The sequence below is a fragment of the Schistocerca americana genome, chromosome 6, assembly GCF_021461395.2.
Source record: "Schistocerca americana isolate TAMUIC-IGC-003095 chromosome 6, iqSchAmer2.1, whole genome shotgun sequence".
In the NCBI taxonomy this organism is placed as follows: Eukaryota; Metazoa; Arthropoda; class Insecta; order Orthoptera; family Acrididae; genus Schistocerca; species Schistocerca americana.
The window spans coordinates 197,994,388-198,013,881 of NC_060124.1; the positions used below are offsets into that span (position 1 = coordinate 197,994,388).

General features: G+C 38.5%; 1 protein-coding gene across 1 annotated transcript in view; it reads left to right on the forward strand.

Annotated features, from left to right (window-relative positions):
• Positions 1 to 153: 153 nt before the first annotated feature.
• LOC124619609 (lipase member H-like) overlaps positions 154 to 19,494 on the forward strand; it is a 32,284-nt gene continuing 12,943 nt past the window's right edge. The window contains exons 1-6 of the mRNA XM_047146112.1: positions 154 to 270; positions 1,721 to 1,847; positions 8,797 to 8,933; positions 14,078 to 14,323; positions 15,122 to 15,304; positions 18,916 to 19,069. Of these exons, the coding sequence (XP_047002068.1) occupies positions 207 to 270; positions 1,721 to 1,847; positions 8,797 to 8,933; positions 14,078 to 14,323; positions 15,122 to 15,304; positions 18,916 to 19,069 (911 nt within the window). The 5' untranslated portion in view covers positions 154 to 206. The remainder of the gene's footprint in view (positions 271 to 1,720; positions 1,848 to 8,796; positions 8,934 to 14,077; positions 14,324 to 15,121; positions 15,305 to 18,915; positions 19,070 to 19,494) is intronic.

A 19,494-nucleotide genomic window follows, 5' to 3' on the forward strand; every position in this document is an offset into this window, starting at 1 on the left:
TGGTGAGAAGCAAACATTATCTTGCCTTGAATACCTTACCTGTTTAGGCACTTCAGTTATTTATCATATACAACTGATAATTCTGTCATTTAGAGTACTGGGAGTACTTAAGTTGTTATTCAAGATGTAATTTAGAAAATTATCTGTTTATGATATACTTTTCATAAGATAATGACCACTATTTAAGAACACTCGCATAATAGCTAATGACTCCATCCAAAATGGCATCCAAATTATTCCTGCTGCTGTGCTCTGTGCTTGTAGCTGATGGTATGTCTAATATTGTTGTTATATTATGATTTATCTCCTGTGAACATAAAAAAACCTACATTCTATAGGAACATAATGTTAATACTTTCAGCTGGTTTGTTTTCCTGACTGTCTAGTTCATTCATCACTGGCTACTTTTATTTGAGTTTTTATTTATATTTAAAATTTGTATGGATTTACAATCATGTTCATATAATCTTGCCCTCTGAATCAGATTATTAGAAGAATATTCATGTATAGGATAGAAAAAGAGGACCTGTTTATTTCTGAAGGTGTAAGCATTCTAGCAAAGCCAACAAAAATTGAAACTCCATGAATCTCAATTTTACAGAACTGACAGCCAGTCCTGTGAAGGAAAGAGCAAATCAGAAGACTGAGAAAGGTTATGCAAAAGATAAAGGCCTTAGACTGATGCGAACTCACCCAAGATCCTGGGAGAAGGGGAGGGGGGAGGGGGGGGGGAAGCTGTCACTGAGCCTTTGGGTGCCAAATATTATGACCTGCAAAGTGAGATGTCTTGTAAGCAAAACTGAAACCAGTAATTATGATTTAAAATCAGTGTAGTTAATAATTTTTCTGTTTATCATTAAGATTGTATGTTCTGTTCCTAATTGCTCTAGCCAGGCATACAGGACGGCTATATGAATAATTCATTGCTGGACCAGAGCCCAGAACAATACAGAGTCAGTATGAAGATGTAGCAACAGCCTCCATCCTATAAGTAAATAAAGATCTAATAGAGAGACACAATGGCAGAACTGCTGTTCATGTTCACAAAAATATTGAATTACTGATGACTGTCTTTGGCCTGTTTTCGATGACTGTCTTTAGCCTGCTTCAACAGTGATGTTTCCGTTGACCCTTGCTCAAACCATTATTTCATTCATCAAAAATTCTTCTGTCAAATAGAAGCATTTCTTCCACAGAATCTGCTGCAGCTTTATTTTTAGAGTATCTAGCTTTATATTTAGCAATTTTCTGCCTATTACTTTACTATATTTTTTTATACCCATATAACTACTGTGGAGTATGTGCATATTCACCCCACCCCCTCCCTCCCAAAATAGTGTTTGATCCTCTGGTGGTGAATGAACCAATGAGTGTATGGAATTGTTGATTCTAATCAATATTTATTTTTTAAACAGCAGTTGATTTTCTACTTATCTGCTTTATTTATTTGTTCTGGCAATGAATCGAGTCTTGTGCCAAAAATTGTTTTGCCTTTCTTCTTTTACTGTAGCTTTTCCACCACTACTCTGAATGCTGCAGTTTCCTAAAAGCTGCTTTGTTACAATCACAGTGACAATTTCCTACAACTTTTACATTTTTGTTCTGTGTGCAATACTATATTGCATATAACACAAGTATAAATGGGTCAAATACTTATATATTAATTTAGCATTTAAATTTTAGAATATTTAGTTATTTAAATGAAATATATGCATTTCAGTGAGTGCTGTACATTGGAAGATTATCCCTGGTGGCGATGGAAAACTTTACCTCATTGATCTTGACTATGACAGCCCAGTAAAGTATGCTGTGAGTGACAGTGATGTCAGTTTCAGACTATATACTAAGTAAGTACTATTTTAATAAACAAAACATAAGACACGTTTATAAAAACAGTCAAGTGAAAATGAAAATTTTAAGCAACAGTAAGAGGGGATTGACAAATTCGGTGACTCATTGTTCAAAGTACTTGGAATCATTATAGGGACACTTGATATATACACTTATAGTTGGTGACTGAAAGTGAAATATTGTTTCAAGAGCATCCATTACCAGTAGCAGTACCAGTGCAGAACACGTATAAGTAGTTTACTTGTTCATATTCTTTACAGAACATTTATTGAATTTATTTTGTCAAAAGTTTCAGGTTTAACTGAGAACAGAACATTAATTATTATAGTAGAACCAAACTTACATTAATAGAGTACTTTAATGCTAATTTCTATGACAAAATACAAGCATTTCTAAAATTATAAACAAATTCTTCAGACAAATTGGTCACTCGCCATATCTGAGCTAATAGTAACTTTAGATGACTGCCCAGTTCATATGGAAATATGGAGGAGGTGGCAACTGCAGAGAGAGTATTCAGAGTACTCTCACAGATGTTAAAGTTCAATGTGGGTCAAATGGCTCTGAGCACTATGCGACTTAATTCTGAGGTCATCAGTCGCCTAGAACTTAGAACTAATTAACCCTAACTAACCTAAGGACATCACACACATCCATGCCCGAGGCAGGATTCGAACCTGCGACCGTAGCGGTCACGCGGTTTCAGACTGTAGCGCCTTTAACCGCACGGCCACACCGGCCGGCAGTTCAATGTGTGTAATAAGTGATGCAACACAGATGTGACAAAGTGGTAAACGGAGTTCACTGTCTACAGCAGACTGTTTCAGTTCATGTCCCAATCCAGAGACAGCCAGGTGGGCACAGCAGACTGTTTCAGCTCATGTGCCAACCCAGAGGCAGTCAGATGGGCATGGGCACAGGAAGGCAGGGGCAGATGGCAGACAGTCTTGCATGTGGACCTTAGCATACACGATCGTATTTCACTGGCCGAGTGCGCGTGGGTAGGGTTAACCAACTAGCTCACATAGGCACAGAACACATGCAACAGGGCTGTCTGCCAGGTAGCCTGCTCTCCCTGTGCCTGGCTGCAAGCGTGATGAGGAGCAGGCAGGGGTGACCTTACCTCGTAGGGAAGTGTCGGAACAGCATAATCTATAAACTTACCTGAAGCCAACCAGAGAAGTAAGCGAGCAATTTCACAGGTTTATTGCTGTATAATGTCCTTTGTGTTTACTAACAGTGGTAAAAATCCTGGTTTACAAGCAACTCACATCCAGGCTGTAACTGAAATATGGTCACAGTGTGTTAGTAAACGCAGCAGAAAGTTATGTACATTGCTCTTTGTGAGTGATGGATGGCAGGGTGTTAACTACAAAGCTCCTCGAGACATCCCACAGAACCCTTTAAAAGAGGCAGTGAATGTCGCATGATGTTCCATGGCTGTTTTAATTACAAGCAAATGGATTCATTGGTGACATGACTCTTGAAAAAGAGCAGACATTTTAAGGTGTTGAACATTCAGATTTCCTATGTTATTACTGAGGACTTAAGTATTAATACCCTAGTCTTCCAAGATGACAGTTCTTACATGTGGTTGTTGTGGTCTTCGGTCCTGAGACTGGTTTGATGCAGCTCTCCATGCTACTCTATCCTGTGCAAGCTTCTTCATCTCCCAGTACCTACTGCAACCTACATCCTTCTGAATCTGTTTAGTGTGTTCATCTCTTGGTCTCCCTCTACGATTTTTACCCTCCACGCTGCCCTCCAATACTAAATTGGTGATCCCTCGATGTCTCAGAACATGTCCTACCAACCGATCCCTTCTTCTTGTCAAGTTGTGCCACAAGCTCCTCTTCTCCCCAATTCTATTCAATACCTCCTCATTAGTTATGTGATCTACCCATCTAATCTTCAGCATTCTTCTGTAGCACCACATTTCGAAAGCTTCTATTCTCTTCTTGTCCAAACTATTTATCGTCCACATTACACTTCCATACATGGCTACACTCCATACAAATACTTTCAGAAACGACTTCCTGTCATTTAAATCTATACTCGATGTTAACAAATTTTTCTTCTTCAGAAATGCTTTCCTTGCCATTGCCAGTCTACATTTTATATCCTCTCTACTTCAACCATTATCAGTTATTTTGCTCCCCAAATACACTCCTGGAAATTGAAATAAGAACACCGTGAATTCATTATCCCTGGAAGGGGAAACTTTATTGACACATTCCTGGGGTCAGATACATCACATGATCACACTGACAGAACCACAGGCACATAGACACAGGCAACAGAGCATGCACAATGTCGGCACTAGTACAGTGTATATCCACCTTTCGCAGCAATGCAGGCTGCTATTCTCCCATGGAGACGATCGTAGAGATGCTGGATGTAGTCCTGTGGAACGGCTTGCCATGCCATTTCCACCTGGCGCCTCAGTTGGACCGGCGTTCGTGCTGGACGTGCAGACCGCGTGAGACGACGCTTCATCCAGTCCCAAACATGCTCAATGGGGGACAGATCCGGAGATCTTGCTGGTCAGGGTAGTTGACTTACACCCTCTAGAGCACGTTGGGTGGCACGGGATACATGCGGACGTGCATTGTCCTGTTGGAACAGCAAGTTCCTTGCCGGTCTAGGAATGGTAGAACGATGGGTTCGATGACGGTTTGGATGTACCGTACACTATTCAGTGTCCCCTCGACGATCACCAGTGGTGTACGGCCAGTGTAGGAGATCGCTCCCCACACCATGATGCCGGGTGTTGGGCCTGTATGCCTCAGTCGTATGCAGTCCTGATTGTGGCGCTCACCTGCATGGCGCCAAACACGCATACGACCATCATTGGCACCAAGGCAGAAGCGACTCTCATCGCTGAAGACGACATGTCTCCATTCGTCCCTCCATTCACGCCTGTCGCGACACCACTGGAGGCGGGCTGCACGATGTTGGGGCGTGAGCGGAAGACGGCCTAACGGTGTGCGGGACCGTAGCCGAGCTTCATGGAGACGGTTGCGAATGGTCCTCGCCGATACCCCAGGAGCAACAGTGTCCCTAATTTGCTGGGAAGTGGCGGTGCGGTCCCCTACGGCACTGCGTAGGATCCTACGGTCTTGGCGTGCATCCGTGCGTCGCTGCGGTCTGGTCCCAGGTCGACGGGCACGTGCACCTTCCGCCGACCACTGGCGACAACATCGATGTACTGTGGAGACCTCACGCCCCACGTGTTGAGCAATTCGGCGGTACGTCCACCCGGCCTCCCGCATGCCCACTATACGCCCTCGCTCAAAGTCCGTCAACTGCACATACGGTTCACGTCCACGCTGTCGCGGCATGCTACCAGTGTTAAAGACTGCGATGGAGCTCCGTATGCCACGGCAAACTGGCTGACACTGACGGCGGTGGTGCACAAATGCTGCGCAGCTATCGCCATTCGACGGCCAACACCGCGGTTCCTGGTGTGTCCTCTGTGCCGTGCATGTGATCATTGCTTGTACAGCCCTCTCGCAGTGTCCGGAGCAAGTATGGTGGGTCTGACACACCGGTGTCAATGTGTTCTTTTTTCCATTTCCAGGAGTGTAGCAAAACTCCTTTACTACTTTAAGTGTCTCATTTCCTAGTCTAATTTCCTCAGCATCACTAGGCTAAAATTGTGATGCCAATGTGGGCACAATACCAGTACCTCTGCAGTTCATAAGTGAATTGCTTCATATCTTCTCCATTATGCTGCAGTACTGATTTTGCTTAGCAGAATCAAAGTAGCCTCATCACTTTGCTGGTAACTTTCAACATTAGCTACTGAGATTCTTTTGCATATTATAAAAAATCTGCCCAAAGAATAAGATGAAAATTAATAACAACAGTTAATGTTACTGGCTATAATTGTCATCTGCAGAGTGATATGACAACAGAAAACAAATCAGAGAGTGTAACAAATCTCATTCTCTACTTGGTTGTTGCCATGGTAGCACTTCTATAAACAGCTAGCTTTCAATCAGTTGATACTATACCTGGGTATAAGAAGGATTCTCATGTAAGAATGGAGACTAGTAATGCAATTTGTCCAAAGTGTTTGTGTCTGGTTGCAGATATCTTTCACAGTCTTTATTTGGATAACATCCACTGAGTTCACAAAGATTCATCACAGGTAAAATAGCATATGGTTAGTTTGCTAAATGCACTACATAAAACTTATAATTTCCTTATGAATAACCATGATTCATATGTGCATTTTTCAATATGCTAAATTCTGTGTGGAAATAGCATATTGGGGATATTGCTTTTTAGCTTTGCCTACATTTTTTGTATGTGACTCATGGGAAATGCCTTCTAGCGATCAAAGAAAACAAAATCTAAGACATTATCAAATGTGCACCTCTGTTTCATTACTTCCAATGGTCTTGAAAGTGTTTAATACATAACAGCAGCATGCGGGCACTTGATACTTGCATATAATTTCTGTTTTTTTAGTCCTACTCTCATTGATTCACATCATTATAGATGACAATGCCTGCTACATTTATTTCTTATGCATTCTGATGATAATTTAGCTTAATTAGTTACATATTCTACAGGTCATTTGCACAAAAATGAGATAGTTCCAAAACTGTGGTGTTTGCTGCTGCCACTTGCATGCTAATCAGGAGCCCAAACATAACCTTACCAAACAGCTCAGGTGATTGGTGAACAGGCCTACAACTACTTCACAGCAAACAGTTTAAGTCCTGATATCAAAAAGACTCATTTTATGCAATTTCAAACAAGCAAAAATGATCTGCTAACACTATAAGTAGACACTAATTTTCATAAATTAAGTAAAGGAAGGATGATTAGTGTTTAATATCCTGCCAATAAGGAGAACACTAGAGACAGGGCACAACCTCAGTATAAGGAAAGATGGTGAAGAAAGTTGGCCAAGTCCTTATTAAAAGGGCCATCCCAACATTTGCCTTAAGCAAATAGAGAAGCCACAGGAAGATTAACCTAGATGGCCAGATGGTGAATTAAACTGCTCTCTTCCTGAGAGTGAGGCTAGCGTCTTGCTGCTATTCCACTTCATATACTATTCTTGAAGCCCTGTCTGTAAAGTTCCTTGGGGTCCAGCAGGATAACAAGACAAAATGGTGTCAACAGGTAGATAAACTAATCAAGCAGCTCAGTTCAGCAAGATTTTCTCTTAATATCATCTCTCACTCCATTGCCTTATTTTGTTCATTTTCACACCTTGTTGTCTTTTTGGACAAAGTGCCTAAAGTAAATAAAGTATTTATTTATCAGTAATGAGGAGCAAGGATATTGTGTTATGCACTCAACACGTATCTTACAGAGGTCTGTTTCAGGATCTTGGAATTCTTACAATGACTTCCCATACATTTATTCCATAATGGTATTGTTTGAACTAAAGAAACTGGTTTCAAATGAACTGGTATTTGCACAATCACAATACAAAAATGAAAAATAATTTTCATTTGCGTGTACTCTGGTACAAAGGTACTCAACCAAGAGCCACTCCTCCTAGAAATTATCCAGTTATATTGATCCAAGGTTTGAAAATTCATGTTAGATACATGGCAAGTAGCAGCGTCCACCTTAAAGCTGCACACATGCATAAATAGGCATCTATTGTTATAGAATTTTTTTGAAATATACCAGTGTAACCAAGTATTTACTAAGCTACCAACAGTGGGTAAACATCAGCTCCATAATGTAATTGAAGATGGAGCCGCTTTTTGCAAAATAGTGATCATCCTTCTAATTCACTGGGTTACATTTAGCTGTTGTAATCACAAATAGTATCAATCAGTATAGTAGTAGTTAATTATCAATATAATGTACATCCTATATTTCTACCCACATCTGTAACTGAGGTGAGTAATGCACGCTTGTGCAGTCATGCTCAACTCAGAGGTAAGCCAGTCTGAATCCTGGCAGTGAAAAATTTTACCTACCAGTATTTGGCTGGCAAGGGGAGGAAAGGTGGTTGGGTGAAGTTCCTGATCACTAGATCTTGTGCCAATGGCCTGAATTAAATTCCAGCCTTCTTTGCAGTGCCTCATGAAGTGAGGGCACATGACCTTGTTGACAGTGGTCTTCTGGAAGATCGGGGTGTTAAACTCTGTGGCTCCCTTGCTGCTATTTGAGAGGAGTGGGCTATGTGCTGGCACCAGGGTTCACCCTCTCCATTGCCTTCTCCACAACAACACAACAAAACACTACACTATATGAGCACTCATCAAAGTCACCCACACGACACAGTTGTACACTTGATACTTCGTAACAGGTCAGAGGAAGGCAATGGCAAACCACTCCCACTAGGACCTCACCTAGAATGGCAATGCAGGATTCCTGTCTCTGCTCCCTTACACTCATTCCATGAGTGCGGGACTATTTTTGATTGGTTCTGTGAGTTACTTGTCTTTCATTAAGGGGCATGTTGAATTGTTTTGCACTGCTGAAGGTTCACTGTCTTGAAGAAAATGATATATGAGGGAGTGAATGAGAATAATATATCATAAAGACATAAAAGGAGTCAGTATGCAGTCTATTTCACACTCTGTTAGTTTACTTTCAAATTCAGCTTTATTAGCTGTCAGATGTTTATACCATTAAGCAAGTAATGAAATAGTTTGCTAGCAACACTATGCATTCTTCACTGAACTCAAATTAGTTTTTATATAAATGAATGAAGGTGTTTTTTTTTCCTTTTTGCATCACCTCAATGGACATCACCATACTCTTTAAACTTGCATCAATTATTTACAGTAATTGTTATGAAAGAATGTATATAATGTAATGCTGTAGGCAAAAGATATGACTTGGTTGATCATCTGTCTACTAAAATGGTTGTGGGAGAACTCTCACTGCACACTATTTTTAAACTCCTCTTTTACCTCAGTTTCATTTTTAATCAAAATTAATAAACTATATGCTACATTACAGATCGAACCCCTCCTCTGCTCAGTATGTGACAATTGGAGATGCTTCAACACTGGGCTACTTCAGCAACAGCCGAGAAACAAGGTTTGCCATTCACGGATGGTTGTCAAATGAGGATCATCTAGTTGCACTTCGCAATGGTATGGAAATATAATTTGTAAATATGTAATGAATTAAGTTTTAGTAGATTAAAAAAGCTTCAGCAAAGTCGCTGAAAATTATGAGACATACTTTGCAACAAAACTTTCCAGTCACTAAAAAAAGCACACAAACCATTAAGAGACACAAATTCATGAGGTTTTCGAAATAATGCTTTCTTTTGAGAACCAAAATATAAAGTCAAATATCAAAACAATGGCTAGTCAAGGAATGGAAAAACTTTTGAAAAAATAAAAATTAGGAATCATTTAATGACTCATTCATTATGAATTGGAACATAAATATACAATATTGCAGTACATGCAAAAATTATTGAATTCAAAGTGAAACTATCCAAGAGATCTGATGTAGTTAATGAGCAACAATACTACAGATAAACTACCTGTATTTTTTGTAGTTTTTAGTTATCCACATCCAGAATAATAGAAAATGCTGATCAGGCCATACCAAACCATTTCTCACATTTATTTTGCCTTTGAAAAGAAATGAAAGTTAGATGAGCCAACTTGTAGACTGTCACTTGCCACAACTTATACTGCATTAACTGTTCTGGAGTGCAGCATGAGGATTCCATATTGCTATTCCATGCATGATTTCCGTAATTGAGTGCCAGCGTGTGAACTGTAGTGTACCAGATGTTGTTTTAACAGTGTAAATGAACCAAAGTCCACTGACCTGGCATCAGCAGATTTGGGAGGAATGTCATAACAGGAACTATTTCAAATTACTGTTGCCTGCAATATCCATAGTATCAGGAAAATGATCAGTTGATAATCAGTCCATGCAGAATCACATCTAATTCTTGCTATCTCCATACAAAGAAGAAATGTCAGTGAGATATATTTGGATGTTAATGGATTTCTGAAAGTATTCAGCATACATCCACTTTGTTTATGTCAACTGCATCTACCATCAATTCCCAAGTATATCCAAATATATGGACAACTATGAATTCCTGTAGAAAACCTTCTCAGCACTGGTGGGGAAAGTCTGTACACCTCTGCCAGTAGTTTAATCATACACAGTTGTGCAAATGCTACCATTATGCATAAGTCAGATTTGACGCCCAGTAATGTGACATTCATTTTGTATTTCAATTCGTTAAGTACTTATCGAACAGAAAGGAAGATGGCAGATATCTGAGAAGCATTATTTTACAGCCATAGATTTAAGACCAAATAACTGAAGAAAGAATGCTGTAAATAAAATATAAATTGAAAGGTAGTGATAAATGGATTTTATTAATACACTGGGTTTCCCAAAAAGATATTACCACTTATGTGGGATTGACTTTTTTTATATTTTACCACTTGTATAGGGTTGACCTTTATTTTGTTATTATTTTGTTTATTTTGATATAAAATACACACTGTGTACACAAGTCTAAATGTAGTTAGTACACTTCTTTGACCCATAGTCCCTGGTTCTAAATGCATGTGCAAAGTCTTCTCACCAAAAAGACCATAGCTCATTCACATATTTCCATAGGTGTAGAGTGGACATCTTCTGTTATGTATCCTTTAAGGTCATTAATGTCAGTAGGTCTTGTAGCATACTTGCATTCTTTCACCATTCCCCATAGTCACAAGTCAGATGGAGTCAAGTTGGGTGACTGTGGTGGTCAAGACAAATGCTACTCCAACATCTGCCACATCTTTCAATCAGGCAATGTTGAACCTTTAAGAAATAATGTGGTGGTGCACCATTTTGCTAGAAGTAACATGATGTTACTATACAGAGGGGAAGACAGTCAGCAGCAAAATCCTGCAACATATCTTGGTAAGAATCTCCCGTCTGATCATGAAAAAGATATGGACCCAGTACTCCAAATTTCAAAATACTGCAACATATGTTAACTTTTGGATTGGATTAAGTGTGCTATCTTAGTTCATTGACATTATCTACACTCCAAATGATGCGACTGTGAGTATTCATGTTGACACTCACATGAAATGTGGCTTGATCCAACATAAAGCACACAACATGAGGATCTATGTGCCTCATCTAATAACAATCCAGCATTTTACAGGGCCTGTATCATTTGAATGTGGTACAGTTTCATTCTCAGATTGAGGTGGGAAATTGTTACGACACTTGCTAATTTGTTCTTGTACTTGACTTCCCTGGGCTCCTAGTCATTGTGCCTTGAACATTTATGATGTTGCCTTCCATTTCAACACTTCTTGGATGTCCATTGTTTCCTTTGCAGTCATTGGTCACAGACTTGGTGCACAAAATTTCTCTGCAGTAGACAGATAGTTAACCTGTTTGGAGGATCCTTATGAAACCATTGCTGACTTTTCCCCCTTGCTGTTGAGGATGACCCAACCACTTCCATCCAAACTGCTACCTTCTGAATCTCTTCCACAGTATATTGGGTGGCCATCTCTAGCCTGCAACAAAATAAAATTTAAAATTATGTAGTATGACATGAGCGGTAACATCTTTTTGGACAACCCTGTATATAATCGAAGTGAATGTTGTAACTACTCGTGCTATTTTTTTTTTTCTTTCTTTTCTTTTCTTTTTTTTTTTTTTTTTTTTTTGAATCCTACTAAAATATTAGAATTCATGTATGATTTGTTCACAAATGCAGAATTTAAACCTTCACATATTGATTATGACCTTGTATTAACAGTGTGAATTTTTAGGAGGCTTCTTTTGGTTAACATTTTAAATCACTTCCAATAAAAAACACATTACTTTCACACATCAGTTACTACAGCTACCAGTTCTGATTATAAATACATTGTAACGCTGATACATGTGTGTAACAGACACTTCAATACTTGAAAAAGTACATATACTCAGGAGCTTAGTCTAAGTAGTCCCATAAATGCCCTGTATGCTTATTGTAAAAGTACAATTCAGACAGAGTGACTGTATGAGATTAGGGATATCCATTGTGTCACTGGAGAATGAACTTAAAATTTTTGCAGTAAAATAAAGTAACGTTTTTAAATTTTATTTTCTGTAATGTCATTATTTATTTTACTTGCTCTTAACTGTATCTACACTTTAATTGTAACAAGTACATAACCATCTTTTTAAAATTAATATTACCACATTTATCAAACAGAGAAGATTAAAACTGTCATCAAAGGCACTAAAAGTAGGGCTCTTTGTCATGAGCAACTAGCATGTATTTCTTAACTGTGACTGAAATGGATATTTCTCATATTCTAGAGAAATTAAAGCAGAACTATTACAGATAGCTGTTTTATACCTATACGTTTGTAATTTTCCTTTGTACAAATGGAAGAGTCTACTAGCCTTACTACCTTATGCTCTATTAAAAAATGAGCACAGAATCTAGGTGAAAAGACTTCAAGAGAAATGTTGAGGAACTGACACCCAAGTCAGCAATTAGTGCCAAACTTAAATTTTTGAAGTATTCCTCCATTTTTTTCACTAATTAATCCAATGTTTGGCATCCCACACAACCTGAGCAACAGTAGCAACTAAAGACAAATTCACAACAATGCTGATGGTGATGACTTTTCAAGATGAAAATTTTCACAGCAGCGTAGTTTCTGTAATTGAATACAATTGTGGGTTGTTAGAATAGAATCATGGTAACCTACCTGTATACTGTAAAACACGAAAGCTGTTTACAGTGCAAGAGAATATGCATCCAAGGTTTGTTGTTGACAGGTTCTGTGTGCCACACAAGGAAGAAGGATAAAATCTGAGATGAAGAAAAAAAGAATCATGTTATTAAGTCATAGTTGAACTTGACAGATACATGACAGCATATGAATGAATCTCTTTTTTGACAAATTATGCAATTTAAGATACCAAACAGAGCCTGTGGAATTGTGGGTCAGGATAAGAAGAGCTCAAGAATTTCATGCAAAATACAGAAGAGAGTGAGACTATGTAACATCAATAATGAGAGTTAAAAGAGACTAATATCTAAAAGGCAAAAAAATATCTTAATGCTCAGTATTTGAACAGTCCAAAGGACTGAATCACTGACAGGGGAGACACATTTGTCACTTCAAAGAAGTAGAATGAATGGATGAATGAATTGTTAAATGAATGATGATTGACTTGATTTGTAAGAACAGAGTATAAAGCTCTGACAGAGGATGGAAAAATCAAACTAATTAATAAAGAACTACAGGAAAGTAATTGTGAAAATAACTAAAGATGAAAGATGCCAACTTAGAGGGATGCACCCCTGAACTACTGATAATACAATCCTAGTCTGCTCAATCTTGGGAATGAGTGAATATTTAAAAAGGCATAACAAGATGTAATGTAACTTCACTGGCAGATATACAAGCCAAGCACCACTAGACCCCTCCAGCACATGACGTGACCACAATCTTACAGTACTATCATGAGATGGGTACGACATTATCATGTAGCAGCTAACAAGCCTGATACTGCTATGAGGTAAGCACAAAAATTATTTTATCTTATAATCGATGTGTGGGTCTCACTTGGTGTGAAAAATCAAAGATAAAGCTATTAAGAAGAAACTGAAGTACAGGAGCCGGTACTTAGAGGTCAATTATATGAGACTGAGGAAAACAGAATCAAACAATGGAAAGTCCAGGATGGAATGTAACACTATTATGGAGAGGAAAGTTGCTACTCGCCATATAGTGGAGATGTTGCAGGTGTGTGTGTGTGTGTGTGTGTGTGTGTGTGTGTGTGTGTGTGTGTGTGTGTGTTTTGAAGAAGGCCTTAACAGCCATAAGCTTTAATTGTGAGAGTCTTTTTGTTGTGCCTACCTCGAGGAAAACAGAAGACATCCCTGTCATGAATTGTGCTTTGAGATCAATGATGCAGAGCCTCAAGAGAGTTTTGTATTAAATTTCACAGCACAAGATACAGTAATGGCAGGGTGTTGTCCTATTTAAAATCACACATTTCCCAAAACAAGCATTTTGAAATTTTTAAAGTATATGGAACTACTGTTCAAGAATTGAAAGCAGTCTGAGGGTATATCAGATCCAATAAGTGAAATCGTATATTATGGAAAACAAGTTATGGAGAGTTGTGTTATTTGTTGACATGTTCTATCACAATTTATTATGTATATAATAAGTGAGCAAATAGAAAATGAAGTTCAGTACAGTGAATCATGCTGCACGTGATTCATTCTGACTTACAGGTTGGATTCAAGGAGGTGATTACAACATTATCATGGTGGACTGGCGTGGTCCTGCAAGCAATGTGCTTTATAAACCAGCAGCAGATGCTGTCCCAGAGGTGGGGGCAATTGTAGCACGCTTTATTGATTTCTTGGTGCAGCAGGGTGCTTCTGCTTCCAATATGGAAGTGGTAGGACACAGTCTGGGTGCACATGTTGCTGGTGTGGCTGGAAACAGAGCTTCTGCAACAGTTGGCAGGATAACAGGTAACATCTGAAACCAAAATTTTCTAGTTTTGCTGTTAGATGTTCTTACACTATGGAAAAATTATTGTCCCACAATTGTACTTTTTTCACCGTGCTTACAGATTATCCACATTTACATAGGTTATCATTGTTACACTAATGAAACTAAGATAAACACAAAGTCCATGATTATTAGTTATAAACTACTCCTGAAAATAGGCCTTTAAAAATGCTCATGTTACCATATTTACATGAATTTATAAGCAGGTGTGACTCTGTGAATGGGTGTAACTCCTAGTGACCAAGTTTCAATTCACAGATGATCTTACAATTTTGCTGGCAGTTAACATGATAGTCATCTCTGGCAAAGCTTTATGTTTGCATATAAAGAAAAAAAAAAAAAGTTGCATGTCATTTGGTTCCAAAAATAAACTGTGGGTGTCCATGCAACTGGCTCTGTATGCTCATCATGCTACCTTAGTAACACAGTGTCCATATTATCACCACGGCATTTAGGCCCACCTTTGTGTTAAGTTAGCTTTACTTTAATGATGACATTATACATAATCCATGCATGCAGCCTTCATATACAGTAAACTTAGGAGAAGAAATATCTAGAAAATAAGTACTTGCCTGTTAAAATGCTTATTTAAATTATTTTTATCACTGTCCCATAATTGTGGCCACAGATTATCTAAACACATGCAAGTATTCCATATTTCAGAAAATTAATGTAGTTTTTGAAGTATTGTAAACTACTATACAATATATAATCTGTCGTCAAAGGGCTATCTCGAAATTAAACTTGTGTGTCTGCAGCACTGGATCCAGCTGCTCCTCTCTTTGGAGGTAAAGATGCGGCCGACAGGGTGGATTCTTCAGATGCAAGTTTTGTTCAAGTCATACATACCTCAGTTCTTGGGTGGGTTGATTCTCTAGGACATGCTGATTTCTTCCCTAATGGTGGGCTACTCCAAGAGGGTTGTGGAGTTGATGTTGGTGGTGAGTACAAATTAAATTTGCTGTTGAAGAACTATACTGTAAAGATTTTATGAACAATGCCTAATGGTTGTAAGGACAATGACAGGAAGTGAATGATAAAGAATTAAGGTTTTGAAGAATTTATTAGCAGGCCCCCACAAACAAAAGCAAAACTTTATTCATTTACATCCTACCTCAAAATGAAATACAGCAGTCTTAATAGATTCAGTCTCTTCGCCTGTGGTCAAATGTGGCAATCTTTCTTAATATGAGACACAGATTAAAGAAACTCAAAGGTTTCAATAATATGCAAAAATTGTTGTTGTTGTGGTCTTCAGTCCTGAGACTGGTTTGATGCAGCTCTCCATGCTACTCTATCCTGTGCAAGCTTTTTCATCTCCCAGTACTTACTGCAACCTACATCCTTCTGAATCTGCTTAGTGTATTCATCTCTTGGTCTCCCTCTACGATTTTTACCCTCCACGCTGCCCTCCAATACTAAATTGGTGGTCCCTTGATGCCTCAGAATATGTCCTACCAACCGATCCCTTCTTCTGGTCAAGTTGTGCCACAAACTTCTCTTCTCCCCAATCCTATTCAATACCTCCTCATTAGTTACGTGATCTACCCACCTTATCTTCAGCATTCTTCTGTAGCACCACATTTCGAAAGCTTCTATTCTCTTCTTGTCCGAACTATTCATCGTCCACGTTTCACTTCCATACATGGCTACACTCCATACGAATACTTTCATAAATGACTTCCTGACACTTAAATCAATACTGGATGTTAACAAATTTCTCTTCTTCAGAAACGCTTTCCTTGCCATTGCCAGCCTCCATTTTATATCCTCTCTACTTCGACCATCATCAGTTATTTTGCTCCCCAAATAGCAAAACTCCTTTACTACTTTAAGTGTCTCATTTCCTAATCTAATTCCCTCAGCATCACCCGACTTAATTAGACTACATTCCATTATCCTTGTTTTGCTTTTGTTGATGTTCATCTTATATCCTCCTTTCAAGACACTGTCCATTCCATTCAACTGCTCTTCCAAGTCCTTTGCTGTCTCTGACAGAATTACAATGTCATCGGCAAACCTCAAAGTTTTTATTTCTTCTCCATGGATTTTAATACCTACTCCGAATTTTTCTTTTGTTTCCTTTACTGCTTGCTCAATATACAGATTGAACAACATCGGGGAGAGGCTACAACCCTGTCTTACTCCCTTCCCAACCACTGCTTCCCTTTCATGTCCCTCGACTCTTATAACTGCCATCTGGTTTCTGTACAAATTGTAAATAGCCTTTCGCTCCCTGTATTTTACCCCTGCCACCTTTAGAATTTGAAAGAGAGTATTCCAGTAAACATTGTCAAAAGCTTTCTCTAAGTCTACAAATGCTAGAAACGTAGGTTTGCCTTTCCTTAATCTTTCTTCTAAGATAAGTCGTAAGGTCAGTATTGCCTCACGTGTTCCAGTGTTTCTACGGAATCCAAACTGATCTTCCCCGAGGTTGGCTTCTACTAGTTTTTCCATTCGTCTGTAAAGAATACGTGTTAGTATTTTGCAGCTGTGACTTATTAAGCTGATAGTTCGGTAATTTTCACATCTGTCAACACCTGCTTTCTTTGGGATTGGAATTATTATATTCTTCTTGAAGTCTGAGGGTATTTCGCCTGTTTCATACATCTTGCTCACCAGATGGTAGAGTTTTGTCAGGACTGGCTCTCCCACGGCCGTCAGTAGTTCCAATGGAATATTGTCTACTCCGGGGGCCTTGTTTCGACTCAGGTCTTTCAGTGCTCTGTCAAACTCTTCACGCAGTATCATATCTCCCATTTTATCTTCATCTACATCCTCTTCCATTTCCATAATATTGTCCTCAAGTACATCGCCCTTGTATAGACCCTCTATATACTCCTTCCACCTTTCTGCTTTCCCTTCTTTGCTTAGAACTGGGTTTCCATCTGAGCTCTTGATATTCATACAAGTCGTTCTCTTATCTCCAAAGGTCTCTTTAATTTTCCTGTAGGTGGTATCTATCTTACCCCTAGTGAGATAGGCCTCTACATCCTTACATTTGTCCTCTAGCCATCCCTGCTTAGCCATTTTGCACTTCCTGTCGATCTCATTTTTGAGACGTTTGTATTCCTTTTTGCCTGTTTCACTTACTGCATTTTTATATTTTCTCCTTTCATCAATTAAATTCAATATTTCTTCTGTTACCCAAGGATTTCTACTAGCCCTCGTCTTTTTACCTACTTGATCCTCTGCTGCCTTCACTACTTCATCCCTCAAAGCTACCCATTCTTCTTCTACTGTATTTATTTCCCCCATTCCTGTCAATTGCTCCCTTATGCTCTCCCTGAGAACTGTAAATTTTTAAGTAATTTATGAATATCAGTCAAAACAAGCAGGAACAGAAAGTAAGAATTTAAGAAAATATATACTATGCACTGGAAAGGCAAGCAGGCTGCTTAAGAAAACTGTCACTGCTATAAAAGCAGAAATAAGTAAAGTATGTAAGAAACAATATATGTAAATGAAAGAATAATGGCAATCATAGTACCTAAAGACTGTGAAAAAATTATTATTGTTCAACAACATATTCTGTACAGGGTGTCCCTGGAGGAATGGTCCATATTCAGGGATATGACAGGAACAACCATTCAAAGCAAAAAAGTTCTTCAAACAGGGGCTCTAAAATGCATACCTTAAGAACTACGAGCACTTTGTCATCTTCAAGATGTGAAACAAATCTCTTCTAATGCATGTTCTTTGATTTCCATATTTTGAGGGGTGGTAGTATGCACCAAAACAAGAAAAAAATGTCCAGTAAACATTGGCTCTAAAGTGGATACCTTAAGAACTGTGAGCATTTGTCTTTGCTACTGTGAAACACATCTCTTCTACTGAACAAGAGCTCACAATTCTTAAAGTATTCATTTTAGAGCCAGTGTTTACTAGACAATTTGTTTCCTTGTTTTGGTCCACACTACCAAATATATGGGAAGCAAAGAGAAGCAAAGTAGAAGAGATTTGTTTCACAGTATTGAAGATGAACAAGTGTACATCTCTCTTAAGATATTCATTTTAAAGCCCATGTTTATTATACTTTTTTGCTTTGAATGAGAGAGAGAGAGAGAGAGAGAGAGAGAGAGGGTTGTCTTGCTGCTAGAAAAGGTCTAGCATGCTAACCAATGTGCCATCTCGCTCACATCACAGATTATACTTTTGTATCTCATCCAGTGATACAAAATGATTCAAAGAAAAAAATGCAAAGTAATGAATGCATTTAACTTAAGAAACTGCTTACTCACAATGCAGGTAAAGCTGGGGAAGAATATCAAAGCAAGTTACTGATGTGCAGACAGTAGCAACTGAAACCACAAGAGCAATAAACATTGCTGTTGTAGCTCTGAGCAACCGACATGTACTTAAGTTACAAAGATTAAAGTATTACCAAATAAGAGATTAATATCTCTTTAATATTTATTTAAATGCACTGTAATTGATGACAAGTTCTTGGTTAGCTAATTAATTGTGCTATCCTTTAACTTTTGCTGTATAAAGGTAACAATTTCTATAAACATTTAATAGTGTGGTAAAAACTATTTCTGTGTTCATTCAGGTACCTGCAGTCACAGTCGCTCCCATGACCTTTATGCTGAATCTATAACATCATCAGCTTTTGTCAGCTACCAGTGTGACAGCTACAACAACTATGAAAATGGAGCATGCTCAGGAAACACCAGGGTGTCTATGGGAGCGCCATGTCCTTCTAAGTGAGTATTTCCTCTAATTTCATACAACTTTTTAAATACTGCACACTAATCTTTATATCAAACATGCAATTCTAAGTATATCACATCCACAAACTATTGAAAAGTATGTGTGACCTAGTAGCGGGATAAGGAGTGTGGAGAGATAAGAGTATAAATGAGGTGCGATGTAGTGAAGATGCTCATTCAACATGTAACATCTGAAGATGATGACAAGATACACTGTCAAAATATCACGTTACTTAAATAACTGCATCTGACTGAACACCAGAAAACAATATAAACTATTGAAAAATATGTTATTTAAAGAAAGTTGCACGAATGAACCATCATTATCACCAGTTCCAATGGTTACATATCACCATCTAGTTCATAACTTAAGCAATAAGCAGAGTGTTCGGCCTTCTTTTAGAGTTACACAGGGTGCA